The 18,805-nt window shown below is 41.0% G+C and overlaps 1 protein-coding gene across 1 annotated transcript; it reads left to right on the top strand.

The window, feature by feature from the left end:
* Positions 1-7,022: 7,022 nt before the first annotated feature.
* Positions 7,023-16,828, top strand: egfl6 (EGF-like-domain, multiple 6). The gene is made up of 13 exons (XM_073473663.1): positions 7,023-7,096; positions 9,081-9,187; positions 9,519-9,611; positions 9,840-9,959; positions 10,093-10,212; positions 12,107-12,241; positions 12,327-12,449; positions 12,910-12,972; positions 13,597-13,845; positions 15,953-16,027; positions 16,112-16,207; positions 16,293-16,555; positions 16,721-16,828. Exons 1-13 carry the CDS (start codon positions 7,023-7,025, stop codon positions 16,826-16,828), a joined length of 1,626 nt encoding a protein of 541 aa, XP_073329764.1.
* Positions 16,829-18,805: the final 1,977 nt, after the last annotated feature.

The following is an 18,805-nucleotide window of genomic DNA, read 5'->3' as shown; positions in this document are numbered from 1 at the left end:
GTTAGCGATGTTGGTTCATACGTGCGTGAGCTGACCAATCAGATCAGACTGGGTATTCAGGAGGGGGGCTTAAAGAGAGAGGAGCTAAAACAAAGTATTTCAGAGATACAGTGCTGCAGAACTGGACAGTATGAGAAAACTGATGTGGTTTTTTGAGCACTAAAGCATGTAAACTTATTCTAGTAGTAACCCAAAATAAAATTATGAACCTGAAAATGAGCATAATATGTCTCCTTTAAAGCTCATCTGTAAAGGAGGTTAACAAAACAGGCTGTTTAAAAGGGACATGGATTTCAATTTAGTCATGTGGCAGGTGCACTGGGGAAGTTCCCCATTAACTAGCCACAGAATTGAAGAAATGGAAGTCAACAAACATACTGAAACATCTGCAGACATGTTATGTATACAGTATTTGTGATGGTGTCTAAGGTCTGGTCAGGATCCACTGAGGAGAATGAATCATCAATCTGAATATTGAAAAGTCAGCATTATTGCATCAGACAAAGGCTGGTCTCCCCCTGTAATACAGGAAGACTGTGGTACAACGGATATAGTTCAGTGAAGCAATATCATCAGCTTTGCAGCAGCAGCAGAGTGGGCAGCATGGGAGCTTTGCTGCGACTGTGACAGATTTAATAGGCCACTGTAATGCCTCTGACCAGGCAAGCCCATTAATAAATAACGGCGAGCCACACATCAACCCTCTTGAGATGTCTGGTGCTTCCCCATCAAGCCACCCTCACAGCATGGCACGACTGTGTCTGCTGCTGCTGCTATATTATTAATGTGAGGAGAGCGAGGAGGCATCCAGCTGAGGCCGAAGCCTGCGTTTAAGCCTGTCACACCCGTCACATTAAGGGGTGAAAGTGTCTGTGTGATCTCTGCCTGAATCCCCCAAGGTATGACTCTCTGGTTGCATTGGGTTCAACCTCACTTAGCAGCAGCCTGTCATTGTGTAATGTGTGGGCAGCAGATGTTCCAGGAGGAGCACCTGGACTCTTAAATCCAAATTACAGGAGCTTTCTTTTGGGTCAAGGAAAGGACAAAAGCACAAAAATGAACCTTGAAGTAGCAGAGGTGAGGCTTCTTTGGACACCTAATGTGAGAAATATAAATATCAGAATGTTGCCCTGTATAAAAGTAGATTTTCTGTCCTTGAGTGTGCATGACAGACACTCCAGTTAGAGTTGTAGTAAAAAAGCTTTCTCAAGGTCACATCTATAATTGCAGGAGGAAGTCACAGCTCACCCGGCTCTATTGCACAGATCTTTCCCGAAAAGTATTTCACAATTGATCAAGTAACTGTAATGGAACAGAAAATGTGTTATTTTGGAGATTGAAGCTTTGAAGCAAGATGGCTAGAGGGCACCAATAATAGCCTTTTCAAATGTGACTGTTAGATAAACATCTGTCAGATGAGATAGCAGTGTTCGAATGTGTCTGATGAGCAGTGGCCCATTTTCACTGCAGTCAGTGTTCTCTGCAGAGCATTCATTGCTCATTTCGTCTCCCACTCAGGGCAGGATGTGGTTGTGTACACACATCACTTTCAAAATAACTTCTCAACAGCCATGTCTCTCCTTTTATAGTAAAAGCCTTGCTCAGTGTGCCAGGGGCCACGGTAAGGGCCTCTAAGTGAATGAATATATGTGACCGCGTAGGGGCCACTGACTTCTTCAAAGAGGCGCATGCATCTTGCAGCTGGGTGGAAGGGGTGGGGATAAAATGGGGCTACTGGAGTCTGCTAATCCCGGTATCAGCTGCATTATCAAATTATAACTTTATCGACTTGTGTCTGCAAGCCTTGAGTCGATTTAAATGAGAGGAGAGTATTGGCCTGAGTGCATGCCAGGAAGTGGGGAGGCACACTTCCTGAAGCTGCCTCAACAAAGTGCTGCACTACTTGCAGCCAGTTTTAAAACATAAGGGAGAAAGAAACAAAAGTCAATACATGAAATAATGTGAGTTGATTCTAAATTTAAAACATACTGTAAATAAAACATGATGAATCAAACCCTTTACCGTTCAGAACTGCATGTTAATAGCTACAGGAAACAGCAAAGTAAAACATTCATGCATCAATAACCACCTCTCTTTATAATGTGTCTGAAACTGTACTCTCACTCAGAACACAAAGAAGTCTGTGATAGTCTGACAGACAGGGACCTCTGGTGAGAGAAAAAAAGACGGAGCACCGCCACTGCTAAAATTCCACTCACAAACAGTTTTCTGGTTTTCAGGTTTCTGTTCAGGTCTTTGTAGCCATTAAACCACAAGCCAAACCTGCAGTGTTTAAATACATCTGCATTCCAGGTGACAAAGCAGCTAAGTATTTAGCAGCAGCATATGGCCTTTTGTCTATCTCCAGGCTCTTTACATGTGTTGGCAAGTGCTAACCTATGTTGCCCTCTCCTGGAAGAAAAGAGAATCGAAGAAAAGTAAAGAGTCAGCATGTAGCACAGGGAAGCAGAGCATTGTACTGATAAACGGCACCGACAGCAAGACGTATTGTAGTCAACTAAAAGAAGGCACACCTAAAACAAATATATATCCGCTTAAGTGTACACTATATTTTCAGATAGTCTTTTCCTTTGGCACTACATTCCCTCAACCGTACAGTCCAAAAGTCCATATTCCTATGCTCAAGTGCAGCTGTGCCTGCCCCACACTGTATTACTAGGCTGTCTGATGGCAGTGTAAAGTGCCAAAAATGTTCAAAATATAGTGTACACCTAAAAGGATATATATATTCTTTATAGGTGGGCCTTTTTTTTAGGTGGCTAAAATACGTCTTGCTGTCGGTGCTATGTGCTGCTTCTCCACATAGGGGGAGAGCAGACAGTCATCTACTGCAGGTAATACACTGACTAGGGATAAGCACCCCATACAACCCCACATCAAAAGACCTGAACAATCACTTTAAGACATGTTTTATTTACACTAGGTGCAAATCAGACACTAAATTAATACTACAGTAACATAATACAGTAAATTTCCTTGTATTGTTATAAGTTAACTAGCATCACAACTGTGCAAGACACAGTCAAGAAACTTTACAGTTGTGTAAATGAGATGAAAATGAAGGCCAAGTTGTAGATGGGCATGTTCTGGGCGTTTGTCCCCTCACATTTTACGCCCCTGGCCCTCAGTAGGTCTGTTGCAGTCGTTAAACTTCACATGCGTGTCGTTGAGATCAAAATAAATGGTGAGTTTGAAGATGGACGTGGTCCACCTGATGAGTACTGAGTAATCTGAGTAAACTTTAAGTAAAATGGCTGCTTAGAAAACTTCAATCATTAACATCATCTCCACCCTCTTGTGATTTTGTGGGACAGTAATGTGTCATACAGTTGGTGTTAAGATCAAAGTTAGTGATGCAGTGTGACAATATGTCAAAAATCAGATTTACTGTTGATGAACTAAGTACTAAATATTCATTTCAACCTGCTTGAGATAATTTTAGGTTGTTTTAATGTATTATGTTTGTTTATTCTTGGTCAAAAACTATTATCTTAATTGATTATTTGTCTAGGACTTTACAAGTAAGGAAACATTCTGCTGAATTCCACTTCCAACATTTTCATTGTGAATCACCGCTGAAAACTGCAAAACAAAATAGTCATGGGTCAGACCGTGAACATGTTGACGGGTGCCGCGTCTAGTGTGATCCCATTGCAAGATGTTCTATAGTTTAATACTAGTGCTACAAAGCTAAATTTGTTTGGCCAGACTTTTGTAAAAACTCATTTTTATACTGTATAACAACTGTACAAATCAATCAGTATGGTATGCTTTATAACTACCACAAATTAAACAATCCTTATGTTTTTTCATTAATTTAAAATATATACACATATGACTGTCACTAAGGTACATAGAAATCCCATTAGATGAAAGTTACAGCCTTGGTCTCAAATGCCAGGGCTTCCTTATAGACAGAAGATGGTGCTGTTGCAGTGAGAATAATGGCTCCAGCAGGTTCACCCGACACCGACCCCAGCACAGAGCCCACACAGCCTGACATGGCAGCACCAAGGAAACAACTCTGATAGTACGCATGGCCCACATGCTTGAGATGTCAGTCATATAGACTCAGGTTGCAGACTAGAAATGGGACACACAGGAAAATGCGTGCATATATTTGTGTGTGTTATTATATAGCACAAGAACTCTTCCTAAGATAGCATCAAATGTAGTACTATAAAAAAGTACTATATGATGCAAGAACGTAGTTGCTGTACATAATGTCATGTACAGTGGTGTATGTGAACAATTACTTTATTGTTTAAAGCAGTATCACAGATTGGAGCCTGACACTGTACAGAAAACAACACAACGGGGCATTGTTTTGTGAGAAAGCAGTTCTTATTTCATTCCCTAGATTATCATTCTGTCACGTTTCATAAATTTCACTGTGAACCAAAATAAACCGCTATCTGTCATGGAAGAATAATCAGAGTCAGAGTATTAAAGAACATTGCTTCTGTCCAGAAGAAAAATACACTGAACGTTCTGTTACCTGGTGACGTTTTTTTTTTGTTTTTTTTGGTTGAAATAATTCTTGATTACATTTCTTTAAAAATACATGGTGATCCTTCTAAAATAGATTTCTTGGGGGGCAGTCACTGTAGGAAAAGCACCGCAGTGAAATAATAAACATATAATGGCTCAATTATATTCAGCTGCTTCAGTTTCAGGGTCCTGCTTTTGTGCATGCTGGCCCACTGTCATGACTCATTAAATACAACAGAGCCTAAATTAATGTTATAAGTAACACCTGTGTTTCTCCTGCTATGACAAGTTAAGATGTCTGCAGTGGAGAAGGCCTGTAAAAGTCAGCTGGTTCTAAAAATGATCCTCTCAACGCACTGAAGTGTTTTTCATATTCACCTCTTAAAGTAGACAATTATCCGACCAGGCTTATCCACCACACTTACAGTTAAAGAAAACATTGTTTTGGTTTCCGATGTCACATGTTCAAAACACCTTTCAATTTGTCCCAAACACCTTTCAATTTGTCCCAAACACCTTTCAATTATACTGTATTTAACTACAACATAACAACTAGGTGGTCCTTGTGGACAAACCGCTTGGAACCAGTAAAACTACTTGGATTGTGGTCATGACAACTAAACTATCAGTTAAGCTCCTAACAGACTTCATAATATCTTGCTAATTGGCACTGTCCACTACTACCACTACTATGCAGCAGTGCTACAACCACTGCTTTCTTCCCAGCAACCAAACCTTCTACCTCCTTAGCATCCTCCTGGATAAGCACTGAGGAATTGCTGCATGCAGATTCACCGATATGAGTTCAGGACCATCTTAATTGCTGTTGTGTATCTCCCCACCTCTGCTGAGGAGTGTTTGAGAGCTCAGAATCAGGTCCATGCCTTACTGATTTGATGTGGCACAGCAAACTCAAATGTGTATTATCTTTTCAATAAATGGGTGCAACAATGGGAATGTCCGGACTTTATCTGCTTTGACCTCACGCTGTATAAACAAAATGAAATATAACCAACATTTAGCGAGCTTTTGTAAAGTTTGTGCTTCCTGACATGAGTAATGAATGTCTGGCTAAATAATCACAGACTTGTATGGTGACCTCAACTACAGTGTTTAACTGCAGACTTCCTTCTCATCTGAAAGCCGTTTCCATTGCAGTTTGCAAATCATTTTGAAGTCCATAAAACATTTTGGAGCTTCACAGCAAAACAGTGTTGCAGCATTCTCCTAAACAACTAAAGTAGATGGGGGCATGTATTAAAATGTAAAAAAAAAAAAAAAACAACAACTGAAAAAAACATAAAATGGCTCCACACAGCATGTTCAGCGTAATCCATGTATTTGGAAGCCATGAGATTCTTGGTACTTCCAGAGACTTGGATGGAGCCGGACGAGCTCTATGGAGCCATTTTATGTTTTTTTTGCAGCTACTTCATTTGTTTAGGAGACTGTTGCAACACTGTTTTGCTGTGAAGCTCCAGAAACTTCACCAGACTTTCTGACTGCATAAGCGTCAGTAATGAATTTACATATGTGGGTGAACTTTTCCTTTAAGCCTCCTTGAACAATGCGTCAGTGGGCAGACATGCAGTCTGTAAATGTGTAAATGATATTAAATGAAAGTGCAAAAATGACCTCTGTCATACTGCACAAACATGAGAGCTCCCACAACATCACCTGTCCCTGTATAAGGGTACAGAGGACCGGGACCAGATGTTGGAGCTGACTTTGAAAGCGTGAAAACTCATTAAAAGTTTTTACGGCTGAACTTGGAGTTAGCATGTGTGAGAGAGCAAAGCTTTATGTGCTACCTGTGAGAAAGACATCAAAGCCGACCGGAGCTGCTAATGACAGGCCTTAGCATGTCTGAGTTCCACAATTAGCTGATATACCTAATTATCCCCGCCCCCCCCCCCCCAAGAAAATACAACATGGGCTCACCATCAAGCAACAAATGTGCACGTAAAGCTCATGTTATCTCAGAAAAGACTCAAAATAAGATCAATAGGCTACACTGCATTTGACATCAACAGTATGAGTTTTCCTTTTTCCAGCTAGTGATCCACAGGAAGACTTCCATGTGGTCTTGTATAGGGTTTCAGTGAAGAGAGGAGCACCCCTAAACATAATCTCCACCCCCTGTACAAACCCACTCCTACCTCCAAAAGTCGCAACCTATCCCTCACCATGCACCGTGTGTCACTTAAGTGTCTGGAATTTCAGAGAAGAAGAAGAGGAAGCAAGATTATGGGACGTAGAGTATAAGTGAAAAGAGTGTGTGAGAGAGACAGAGAGAGAGAGCGAGAGAGATTTTTTTTCCCTGAAGGAGACTCTGACTTTGTGCTCTGAAATTACATGAAATCCGGTGTGCTTTGTGAAACTAAGACCCGTTCCTGTCTAAGCACTTTAATGAGCGTATAAGCCCCCAGGAGGAATAGTCGAAGCTCTCAGCAAACCAAAGTCAGCCCCCCGTGGGAAACAAAGCTCTCCGGCTGCTCGCGGTCACAGACATGCAGCCGTTCACCTTTGTCGGTGCTCTTTTTCTCCTGCTCCACGTCTCCTCTCGGAGCACAGAAGCTCATAGGTAAGTCAATGAACTATGCAGTGTTTGATGTCGTAGTGTTTCTACCTTTAAAGGTCCACTATGTAGATTTGGGGAATACATTTTGATCAGAAGAGAAAGATCTTCATTGATCTTTACTGATTTATATGCCGAAACAAACTAAACAAAACAAGCTCTCTTTGTTTTCATGACTGAATAAACTGAATAAACAAACTGACTTTAAAGGACAACACAATTTCATACTGTTTTACTTTGTTTATATGTGGCGGACCCTGCCACCTTTCGGGCTTCAAACAGTGTGGGGACCTTATTTTCCTCTGAGAACAGCTTGTTTATTCAGTTATGGAAAAAAATAAATATTACTGTGTTTGTATTATTATCTCATTCATATTGTAAATATTCAAATTCTGAGTTTAAATTTCCCCTGCCCCTTTAAACCTGCAACAGGTGTAAACTTTACTTGGATATTTGATCAGATAAGAACTAAAAAGACCTTCCAGGATCATGTCAGATTGATTTCTATGAATTATAAACTTTATATTGAACTGCAAAAAATTATTAAATTTCAATTTCGATTAATCTGTTGATTATTTTCTCAATTGATCGATGAGTTGTTTGGTCGATAAACTGTCAGAAAATCATGAACAGTGTTTCCCAAAGCCCGAGATGGCGTCTTCAAATGTCTTGTTTTGTCCACAACCCAAAAATAGTCAGTTTGCTGTCATAGAGGAGAAAAGAAACCAAAAATATTAAAATTTAAGAAGATGGAATCAAAGAATTTTGATGTTTTTTCTTTAAAAAACTACAAAACCAATTAGTCAAATATCAAAATGGTTGCAGCTGTAGATAGCAATGATGAAATACACTTGCACCAATAAAAAACCCAAAAGTGTCACTTACAGCAATTGGATTATATACAATTTGGCCCACTTCCTGTAGCCAAAAAAAGGTATTACTGCAATTTTAACTGCTGGTTCCTCTTCATGCTTCCATTTCAAGAGGAGCTTAATAAGTAACTTGAACCCCCCCTAATTTACCTGGAATTATGTGTTTTAAATCTTTACTGGTAAGACTGTTGTTTTAAGATGTTACGCACTGTTGCCCCTGCCAGCACAGGACTGTGTGAGCGATGACAGTGTGTCAGCTAAATGTGGCACAGCAACTGTTAATAAGTGAAGAGCACCTGTCACACTTAGGAGCCCCTCTCCTGTGGGCTATTCTGGTTGATTTCAATCAAGTCTCAGATTCCTCCAGTCCCGCTGGAGCCGAAGCTGCTTATAGGATGCTTCCCCTGCGACGACGAAACATCTGGGATATCAGAGTTTGGCACTGAGCTTAAATGTAGACATAATGATGCTGAAAGCTAAAAAGTCAGATTTGGATGTGAGATTGTGACGTGGATTTCAATATTCATAAAGTCAACCATCACATCTTAATTGAATTTACAGGTTAAAAATACACACATGCAATATAATCTATATGTGCAGCAGGTTATTTTGAATGCAATGCTGACTCTCTGAGAATAACTTTACAGTAAATTCTCATCCGCTGCCAGAAATTGGTGTCAGGGGAAGATCAAGGTAGAGTAGAAAAAAAAGGGAGGACATATGGTTGTGCAGAAGGTATCAATGTGCAACGCAGGAAGTGTTTGATTAGTGTGTTTTTCCCCATCTGTAGCCTACATCCTGTCAGCTGGCTGCTGCTCCACAGGGAGCCCCACTTTTATCACTGAGCAAGCCTGTGAGGAGACACTTTATTTAGGTTGTTTGTTTTTCTTAAGTACCACTGGGAACAAAATTAGGAGAAAAGGATGGCTGAGAATCTGCAATATGGAGAGCTTAGAGAACTTGTCATTAGTGTTTCATTGTGGATGTTGTGATAAGATTAAGCTTAAAGGCCAAATTTGCAATCTGATTTTTCACGTGTTTACCAGGGTGGGCTATAAATTTAGCTAAGACAGCAAAATTACACATCTTACCTTCCTCCTCCTCTCTCTTTCTACAAGGGAAATCCGACAAGTCCTTACTGGAAACCAAGCAGGTGTGTGTCGCTATGGCAGGAGGCTGGAGTGCTGCTATGGCTGGAAGAAAAACAGTAAAGGGCAGTGTGAGGGTGAGATGGATTCAGAAACTGGTTTATCACATATATGCAAAATATTCATATCGATAGGAGACTTTTCTAACTTACACATAAAGCTTTTTGAATGAGCAACATGTATATTTTTAGAGAGAGAATCTAAATGTACTGCCACAATGCACAATATCCTGACCACTGTTATTCTTTTCATGAAAGGTATTTTCCTAACCCAGAGAATGTGGAGAAAATGACTAGTCTAGATCGAAAAACCTTGTCTGCGTGAAAGAAATGTGTGGTTTAACTATAATCCACTCTCAAACCACGGATAATTCTGGTGGTATTTTCTCCATCTTAAATGTTTTACCAGCTCAGTGTGAGCACGACTGCAAGCACGGAGAATGTGTTGGCCCCAACAAATGCAAGTGTTTCCCAGGATACACCGGAAAGACGTGTAGTCAAGGTTGGTATTTGGGGTCGGGGAAGAGGGTCTGGAAAACATGGGTCGAACTGGGTACAGGATAATTGCATTCGCAGCTGATAACTTGATTTACGAGCTAATTTTAGATATGTTTTACTCCAAGCATATCTTTATCTCTTGTGTTTAAATAAAAGCATTTCAGTTCAATTTTGCATTCTTGGGTTTCAGCAGAGAGGGTGTTTGAAAAACGAGGTTGACTCTTGTTTCTAGATCTGAATGAGTGCGGCCTGAAGCCTCGTCCCTGTGAGCACCGCTGCATGAACAGCTATGGAAGCTACAAGTGTTACTGTCTCAATGGCTACACCTTAATGCCTGATGGATCTTGCGCCAGTGAGTCATATCATTTATGCATACCCTGAGTGGAAACACAAAGAAAATCAAAGTTGCCAAGTTTGCACTTATACTGTATGTACTTATATGCATTTATATGTTAAATGTGTGTTTTTCGTGTTATTGCATGTAGATTCCAGGACATGCTCTCTTGCTCACTGTCAGTATGGCTGTGAGGAAGTTCAGGGGGAGATTCGCTGCCTCTGCCCGTCGGCGGGGCTGCAACTTGGGCAGAATGAGAGGACATGTGTAGGTGAGCAACCTCACTCATGCAATTACAGATTATGAATACAGTGATGGAATGTTTTCAAGCATAGAGAGTCATGCGAGTAAATATATGTCAGGTATGATTCACGATTAGAGACAGGCCGAAGCAAGAGTGAAAAATCAGACGGAGCAACAACTTTTCTCTAAATAAGGAGCACAGAGTGAAAAAACGATTGACTTTTTGCTAGTTTCCGTCTGGATTGGGAGTTTTTGCACAGTGGAACAATCTCGTAATTATTGTATTATGTGGCTTCTGCATGCTTGGTTTGTAAATCAGATGGATGCAATTAAGTTATATTTCTTCCAAAAGTGCCTGAGCTTTGATAGCGCTGGTCCTTCACACTGGTCACTGACGGGCGAAGGAATGTAAAGGAAAAAGAAGAAGAAGAAGAAATATAATAGTTCTGGAGCATTACAGTTCAGGATTACCACGGATCCAACACACTCAACAATAGAAGTACAGCAGGAGTACACTGCATGACAGGATGTACTGTACTGTAACAGACAAAGAATGAGCCCTCAGGAGACAGAAGCATATCCACTGTATCTATCATGAAAGCATCAAGTACTGCGGTACAAATTTGAACCTGAGCTATATGAGTAGCAATCTTTCCGTCTACAGTAGATACAAAAGACCCCTAAATAGCTGAAGGCCCAGTCTTTAAGTTGCTGACCAGAAATACAGTAAATACATGTGAAAACAAGCATACCGATAGATTAATGTAAGCAAAATAACGTAATTATATGTCTGAATAAAAATACAAAGTAAACTGACTATATAATTATCTCTATAGGCTGACAGCTATCATTATTTGGCACTATATCACATTCAAACGGATTACTAACTGTGACATCAGTATAAGCTTAAAAACCTCCTTGTACACATTTTGTCTTGTGCTAAGTAGTCATAGCAACCACAACAATACCAATAGCTTAGTTACCACACTCAGTGGAAACACTGTTTCCTGCCAGTCCAGACAGGAAACACAAATAAGCAGCGATGGCTAATGGGAAGCCAGTGAGGGATCATGATTACTAGGATGGTGTAAGGTGCTCACTACACCATAGATGGTGAAGCTCCCCGAACTGGCAGATGGAAAAGAGCTGCTGATGAGTCCATGTGAATGAATCAGGAAAATAGCCAGGAAATGTCATTATAAAAAGTGTCAAAAGATTTTTTTTAAAAACATAGTGGCCTGATTTCCTCAATATTGCCTAATGTGATGTGTGTACTGCAAGAAATTTTAAAATAGTTATGAGTCCCAATTTAATACTGCTGCCGCTATATGACCTACATAAGCAAAAAAGAGCATTAGTGAGAAGACTGGCTATTTCTATACGGTTATTATAGTTAATGCCTGCCACTGGGTCGGATTCCTATGTTTACAGGTTGGATCAGTCATGAAATGAAAACATTTTTTTATGGCTGAGTGCTGAGGATGAACTGAGGATGACACTAAAACACTTTTTTTTCATCATCATATTACAGTTATTAATCTTACATAGCCACAGCTAGATACATTACCTCACTAGGCATCTTGCAAACAGCTGCGTTTAAAAAAGAAATATAATATTAAATATGTTGCACCTTTTTTGTGCTCACTTTCAAAACAAATGCATGTGCCAGTGAGATCAACATCGTATGATGCAGTGGAAACATTACTTTTGTCCACAGGGGCCGCCACAATTACAAAAAATTCTGTTTCTTGGAGCTGCTTTAACAGTTTTCATGGGGGGTGCATATTTTTGTTCTTTCATGGGGTATTGCCTCAGCAGCAAGGTGTTGTACTTGGTACAAATAAGCTTCCAATTCCTTCATCCAAACTTCATAAATATTAAATTGCAGGCCTTTAAATTTCTCCTGTTTCCTTTCCCTTCAGATATTGATGAATGTGTAACTGGGAAGAACCTCTGCCCGTACAACAGACAATGTGTGAACACCTTTGGCAGCTACTTCTGCAAGTGCCAGGAGGGCTACGATCTGAAATATGTCGACGGCAAATATGACTGTGTAGGTAAGGTATACGCATTTATTACAGGGAAAAACATTTGTGATCAGTTCTGCTCCTCAAGGTACAAATAGGCTTCTTCCAATTCCAGACCACGATGAGTGTGCAACTGGCACCAACAAGTGCAGCCACCACGCTGACTGTCTGAACACTCGAGGATCCTACAAGTGCAGGTGCAAGTCTGGCTTCAGAGGCAATGGCTTTGAATGCTCTGGTGAGATCCAAGAACTGCCACACAGAATTATGAATTCATAGGTCAGGGATGCCTTTTGATATGTAATAAAACTTCTTAAAAAAAGATGTTTTAAATCCTTATGTCTCAGGCCGTTCCCAGATGAGAATAGTCAGTCAGATAGGTCAAGAGAAGTTTTACGGCCACATATTTCATTTGGACTTTTTAAACTTCAGCAAACAACAGTCCTGCCAAGGCTGGTTTCCTGCTTTAAGACTCCACTAATCTTCACAGATGTTAGCGAGAGAGAGCCACAGATTGAAAACACACCTGTGAAAATATGACATTGTACGGTAGCCAGCCATCTGAGAAATAAGGAGAAAGGCAGGTTGTGTTGTCTTTGAGCTGGGCCCAGATAGTAACAGGTGAAGCCTCATGTAGCCAGATGACATAAAGGGAATAGGCCAGAGGTTTAAATGAAGATGCCTTTATTTTTTTGTAGTCAAGCCGTTTTATCAGAGGTCGTGGGATGGAGACAAAGGCAGTGCAGATGATTTCCTCAATGGTGAGATTGTGTGAAATCCAAGACCCTGCATCCGCTGTGCACTCCCTGCAATGCAACCCCATTCATCCCCTCCTCTTGCATACTTTTAAGAAACAAACTCTTTGCCTTGCTCGTGACTGGAAATGTTGTATGTCCACACAGCTTGATATGACACCTGGAATCCTCAGCATGACCCTTTGTATTAGGGGTGGGCGATCTGACAATTTTAGATCATGATTGATCTCGAAGAAGGTGGTATTTAATGTCCTCTTACGTCTGTTACCAAACTTCACATACCCATATTGACTAGCAGATCCATGCTACGTGAACAAACCAAGAACGATGTAGAGAAAAAAAAATTGAGAAAAAAGGTTGCAATTCAGATGGTGGATCAGGATAGTATTTTGTGGCCAGATCGCCCACCCCTGCTTTATACACTGAATGTATGTGATAAAAATGCCTCAGTTAATGTTTGTGCAATGAATGTCGCTGTCGTCCTTCATCTGCATGGAGTAGAACAACATCAACAGCTGCAAAATACATGAGAACAAGCAACAAACGCATCTGAAACCTGGTGAAATACTGCATCTGCCACTCATGATTGCGCTTCCACATGTCTAATCTGGTTCCTCTTCCTGCCCGCAGCCATCCCAGACTCCCCAGTGAGGCCCCGGATTCTGGGAGGCAAGCTGGACAATGAGGACATCAAAAATGTTATTCCCGAACCGGCCGCGACACCGCCCCCTAAGCTCCACCAGCAGCCTTTTGACTATGATGGAGAGGTCTACATTGGCACCCAGACTGAGCAGAGACCGGAGGAGGAATTTCCAGAGGAAGAAGAGGAGGAGGAGGAAGAGGAAGACAACCAGCTCAATCCAAGGGGAGATGTTTTCAGTAAGCGTCCTTTTTTTTGGCTCCCTCGCAGTATTTCTGTCGCTGTCGTTCTGGGTGGTCCACAATGTATTAACCATGCACAGACTAAACAAACTGAGTATGCTTCTACAGCGATTTTGCTTGTGTGTCTACACGGCATCTGAATACAATTATCGATTTCTCGGTAGGCAGCTGAACTAAGTAGGAATTAGCAGGTCACGTCTAAGACCAGAGAGAAAAGAAGCTTGTTGCTTCATGCCCCCTGTCGACCTCAGGCTCCTCCATGACCTGTGTAACTCTTCTTGGAAGGTTCTCGTTGGACTTAAATATGACTCTAGTGAACGACATGCTGAGACACATTGAATCTGATTAGTCAGAAATGTCCCAGTCATGCTGATTATTAGGGCTGCAACAAATGATTATCTTCTTTGTCAATTAATCAGTTGATTAATTGATTAGTTGTTTGGTTTATAAAACGTCAGAAAATCGTGAAAAGTGTCGATCAGTATTTCCCAAAGCCCGAGATGACATCCTCAGTCCTCAAAGATATTTAATTAACTGTCACAGAGGTGTAAAGAAGCCACATCCCAAGCTGGATTTAGAAAAATTATTACTCTTTTTCTTGAAAAAAATACTCAAACCAGTTAATTGATGAATGAATAGTTGGTGATTAATTTAACTGATCAATTGTGACATCTCTACCGACATTTCCACATAGAACCCCAAGCGCTATTATTGTCACGCTCGCTTGTCCTGTCACATTGTGAAAAAATATGGTTAAGATCAACAAGATTGGCTCAAACAAATAGAATGTATGAAGATCAATTAGATTTCCACCTATTTATTATGAGACATGATGTCATCCATGCCTCAGTTATGTGTGTACAACACATTTGTCAGCAACACTTTCATCAGATAAACAGTGAAGAGTGGGCAATGTGGTCATGCAGTGGTATGCACTTCGCTGAGAAACCCCATAAATGAGTTTACCTTTCACCACTAATCTTGCCTTTATGGAAACATCTGAGTCAGTGTAAGAACTCCGATAGCAAGAGGAGACAGGCCCCGAGACATCCATCACCTCCAGGGAGGAATGTTACTCTGTCGGCATGTGAGAGCCCAAGGATACAACCCATCCTGGGCCTATTTCCCATCTCCTGGGAGGAGGGTGAGAAGCCTCCAAGCCTTTTATTATGTTTTCCCCAAAACAGCTGTTGTGCAAACAGACTTGACTCCTAGTAGGAAGGTCTGTCATCAGCACTCTCGACCTTTCTAACACTAGCCCACTCTGGCGGAGCAGGTTCAATAACCCCAGCTGCTGCAAGAGCTTTAAAATACTTCGGGGGGGTTGTATCGTCAAGTTGTAGATCCATCTGAAGACAAGAGTGACAGCAGGGCAGGTCTGCACCTGTTAGTTAAAAGGCCCTTTCTGGCTTTTGTTTCATCCTGGAAAATCTCTCAGCTGCATAATTTTTAAGATCACATAGTTTCACAGAAAATTATAGACAAAATGTTCTTTGTTATTTTTATGAGGCAACATTTAAGTTGTAGATTTTATAAGATTTCGTAAGAGTGATTGTGATACAGTTGTGATACATATCACACACTCAGTTGCCAGTTTATTAGGTACACCTTGCTAAAACTATTGCAATCTAATGCAGCATTCCTGCAATAAATCCTCCTTTGAAACTGAACATTATAACTTTCATAAAGGTAGGATTTACTGCAGGACTGTTGTATTAGACTGCAATAGTTTAAGCTAGGTGAACCTAATAAACTGGCAAATGGTTGTATATCAAAGGAGACCTATAATGCTTTTGTTTTTTCCTTCCTTTCAGTGTTTCATGTGTTCTTGTGCATGTTAAAAATCATCAAAATTAAAAAGCCTAAAGGCCGCACCAACAGAAGCTCCTCTCTCCAACAGAAAAAACTGCTCCTGAAACGCCTCGTCTGTCATCCCGCCTTTAACTCTGTGACTTTGTGACATCACACTGCATCTCAGAGTCACACATTTGCACAATTAATGACTTGTGGCTAGTTTGGCCTGAAAATTGTCATAATATGTCTCCTTTAAGCTGAAAATTCTTGAATTCCCACTTATTTTTTTCCCTTTCATCTCTAAACACAGTATCAGAGGACTTTGAATCAGTGTTCGGCCCGTCCACAGAAGTCAAAGAAATCCAAATAAAACCAGTTCAGGAAGGTAATCAAATATCCGTGCCATTGTTATATAATCACTGTCTATGTGACTAATTTGCTAAATTGCTCCTTTTGTTTTTCCCTCTAGAGTTCATCATGGATTGCAACTTTGATCAGGGAGCATGTGAGTGGGTCCAAGACAGGTCTGATGACATGGACTGGAGTGTAGCCTACCACGATGACGGTAACAGAATTATGAATCCTTTTTGCTGTTTTCACAAGTTAATTTGTTTCCTGCATTCACTTATAAGTGCTACAAACTCCCTCAGGTGCTGAGTACTACATGACCATGAGTGGGCTCATAGGGGATCAGGACAACGTAGCCAAGCTGAAGTTGCTCCTCAGTGACCGTGCCCAGCAGGGCAGCTTCTGCCTGACCTTTGACTACCGCGTGGTGGGCCGTGATGTGGGAACTCTGAGGGTGCTGCTGGATAACAACGCTTACCCAGTATGGGAGCAGAGCCGGAGCAGGGACCAGGGCTGGCAGACGGAGCTCCTCACTGTGGCCTGGAAAGAGGAGGCCCCAGGATCTGTAAGTCATCTTATCTTTTTATAACACATATTAGGTCTAAGCAGTTCTTATGTGACTAGCTATGACTGATTTTCTTACAGTATGTTTGAAATACAGCCCATTTTGTTCTCTCACTGCTGTAATCTACAACCTTAAGGTGAAATTGGACCACTGAATGTCTTTCAGATCGTCTTTGAAGCTCAGCGTGGGAAAGGTGTTGGAGGAGAGATTGGGCTGGACAATGTCGTGCTGACCTCAGGGCCCTGCCAAGAGGATGTCGGCACCGCCTTTTAAGAATCGCCACGGCGAATTTAGCCTTTGAAAATCTGGTCTAACTGACACATGTCAAAGATTCCTGTTTCCTGTCCGTATTATGGTCTCTTCCCTGTGGCACTTCTCAGTGTTTTCTCATGACTTAGCCACAGGACATCCACATAAGCACACAGACACACAGCCTCAAGGGAAGATTATGTACAATCAGTGCATGCATGTTTACTTCATCACCATGCTGCTACATCCTCTATTGTGATTTTTATCATACAGATTACTCAGATCTCAGGAATACGTGGAAATGCTAACTTTGTCCGTTAGTTAGGTTTAACAGTATTGTGCTTAGTCCTTTGTCGTGTATGTGATAGTGCAGTGCAGAAGTTACCTGAAAATAATCTATGACTTGTAATGTGAATTCTTAGGTGAATTATATCTGAAATTCAATGTTAGATTGATAACTTTTTTTTGAAGGCTGGTTAGTTTAAAGTGCATATCTGCTGTAAATTTTGCTTTCATATTATTCTGAACTATTGCATTAAATCTGTTTTGTTTTTCTAACTCTGTCTACCGTTCTTGCACACACGGGTGCATTATCTTGATTATGTCATTCACTGTGGGTTTCTGCAGATATCTATCATCACCTGCACTATTCTAGTAATAGAGGTGAATGTGGTGGTATCATGAGCTAGTGTTACAGCTCGGACAAAATCCAAGATATAATGACAAAGTGAGGGGGTAATTTTAGGAAATTCAATCTGCTGACTGAAGAAATAACACCACAAAAGAACCAGACATATGCCAGAGCTGGTATTATATGTCAGGAAATATTTGTGGTAGTCAATAATACCTAACTTGAATGAGAAAGGTATGCTGTCTTGATAATATGCAGTGGGATCCAAAAGACTGAGACCACGAGTCAAAATACTTATATTTTGCATTTGTTAACAAATCTCCCGACTTATGAGAATGTTTCACACTTTTTCCCCTTTTAGTTATCTTAATCTGCCATGGCACTGCATGTTAATGCTAGAGGGTGGATTATTCTGTGTTGTTTTCTGAGAATTAAAAGCAGTATTAAAAGTATCATACATAAAATGCTGTTGCATTTTCAACAGACTGCAGGAAATAGTCATTGAATCTCAAAATGTTCAGGGCATCCCAGCATGATTTGACAGTGTTCCACAAAGCTTCTTGTGATGCCACCGAATACTTGGCTTTCTCAGTCCTCAAGCGGCCCCCTAAGATTCAAGATTCAATGTTCAATGGAGTGGGGGTCAGGTGAGGAATGTCCATGATAGTCAGGACTCCTTGGTCTTCAAGTTCTTGCAAAGCCTTAAGGTGTGTTTGGGGGTCATCTTCTCCACAAAGATACAAACCAGAGGGTGTCACATGTCAGAAGAATGGAAGCGGTACTTCTTGGTCAGGGTGGAGTCAATTCTGTGCAGGTATCCCGACTCCAGAGCAGGCAAAACACCCCCAGACTTTAATATTCCCACCACCATGTTTCCACTAGGGTTTGAAACACTGTGTTATCATTCTCTCTCTCGTTTGTCTCCTTACATGCACCCTTCTGTTAAAGTAAAAAGGACCTTTTTTAAGTCACTGTGAAAGGGTGGTATTTCCAAGCCCACCTCAAGCATTTGGCCTAGTTTCCCCTCATGTGATGTGGTTTAGAAATGCTACTCATCCTCTGAGATCACTACAGGGCAGTCTTCTTTTGGCAGTACTGTAGTTAATTGGAGTCATGCGTTCTTTATTTAGCAAATTCTTCATCTGTGATGATGTTGCTTTTCTATCTCTCGGGGAACTAAGCTTCATATATTGATGTTCTGATGGTGCGGTCACTTTGGGTCTGCCTGATCGTGCTCTGGATGCAACCCACCCAGTTTCCGTCAAGCTTGGTAGAGTTACACGCACATTTGAAACCTTGAGTCTTGCCAAAGACTCGTTTGACTTCTGAAACTTTCACTTACTTTCTGAATCCTCAAGCTTCCTGATTAT

The sequence above is a fragment of the Pagrus major genome, chromosome 9, assembly GCF_040436345.1.
Source record: "Pagrus major chromosome 9, Pma_NU_1.0".
Taxonomy (NCBI): Eukaryota; Metazoa; Chordata; class Actinopteri; order Spariformes; family Sparidae; genus Pagrus; species Pagrus major.
The sequence above is the reverse complement of the archived record's forward strand: the minus strand, read 5'-3'. Positions and strand labels throughout refer to the sequence as shown.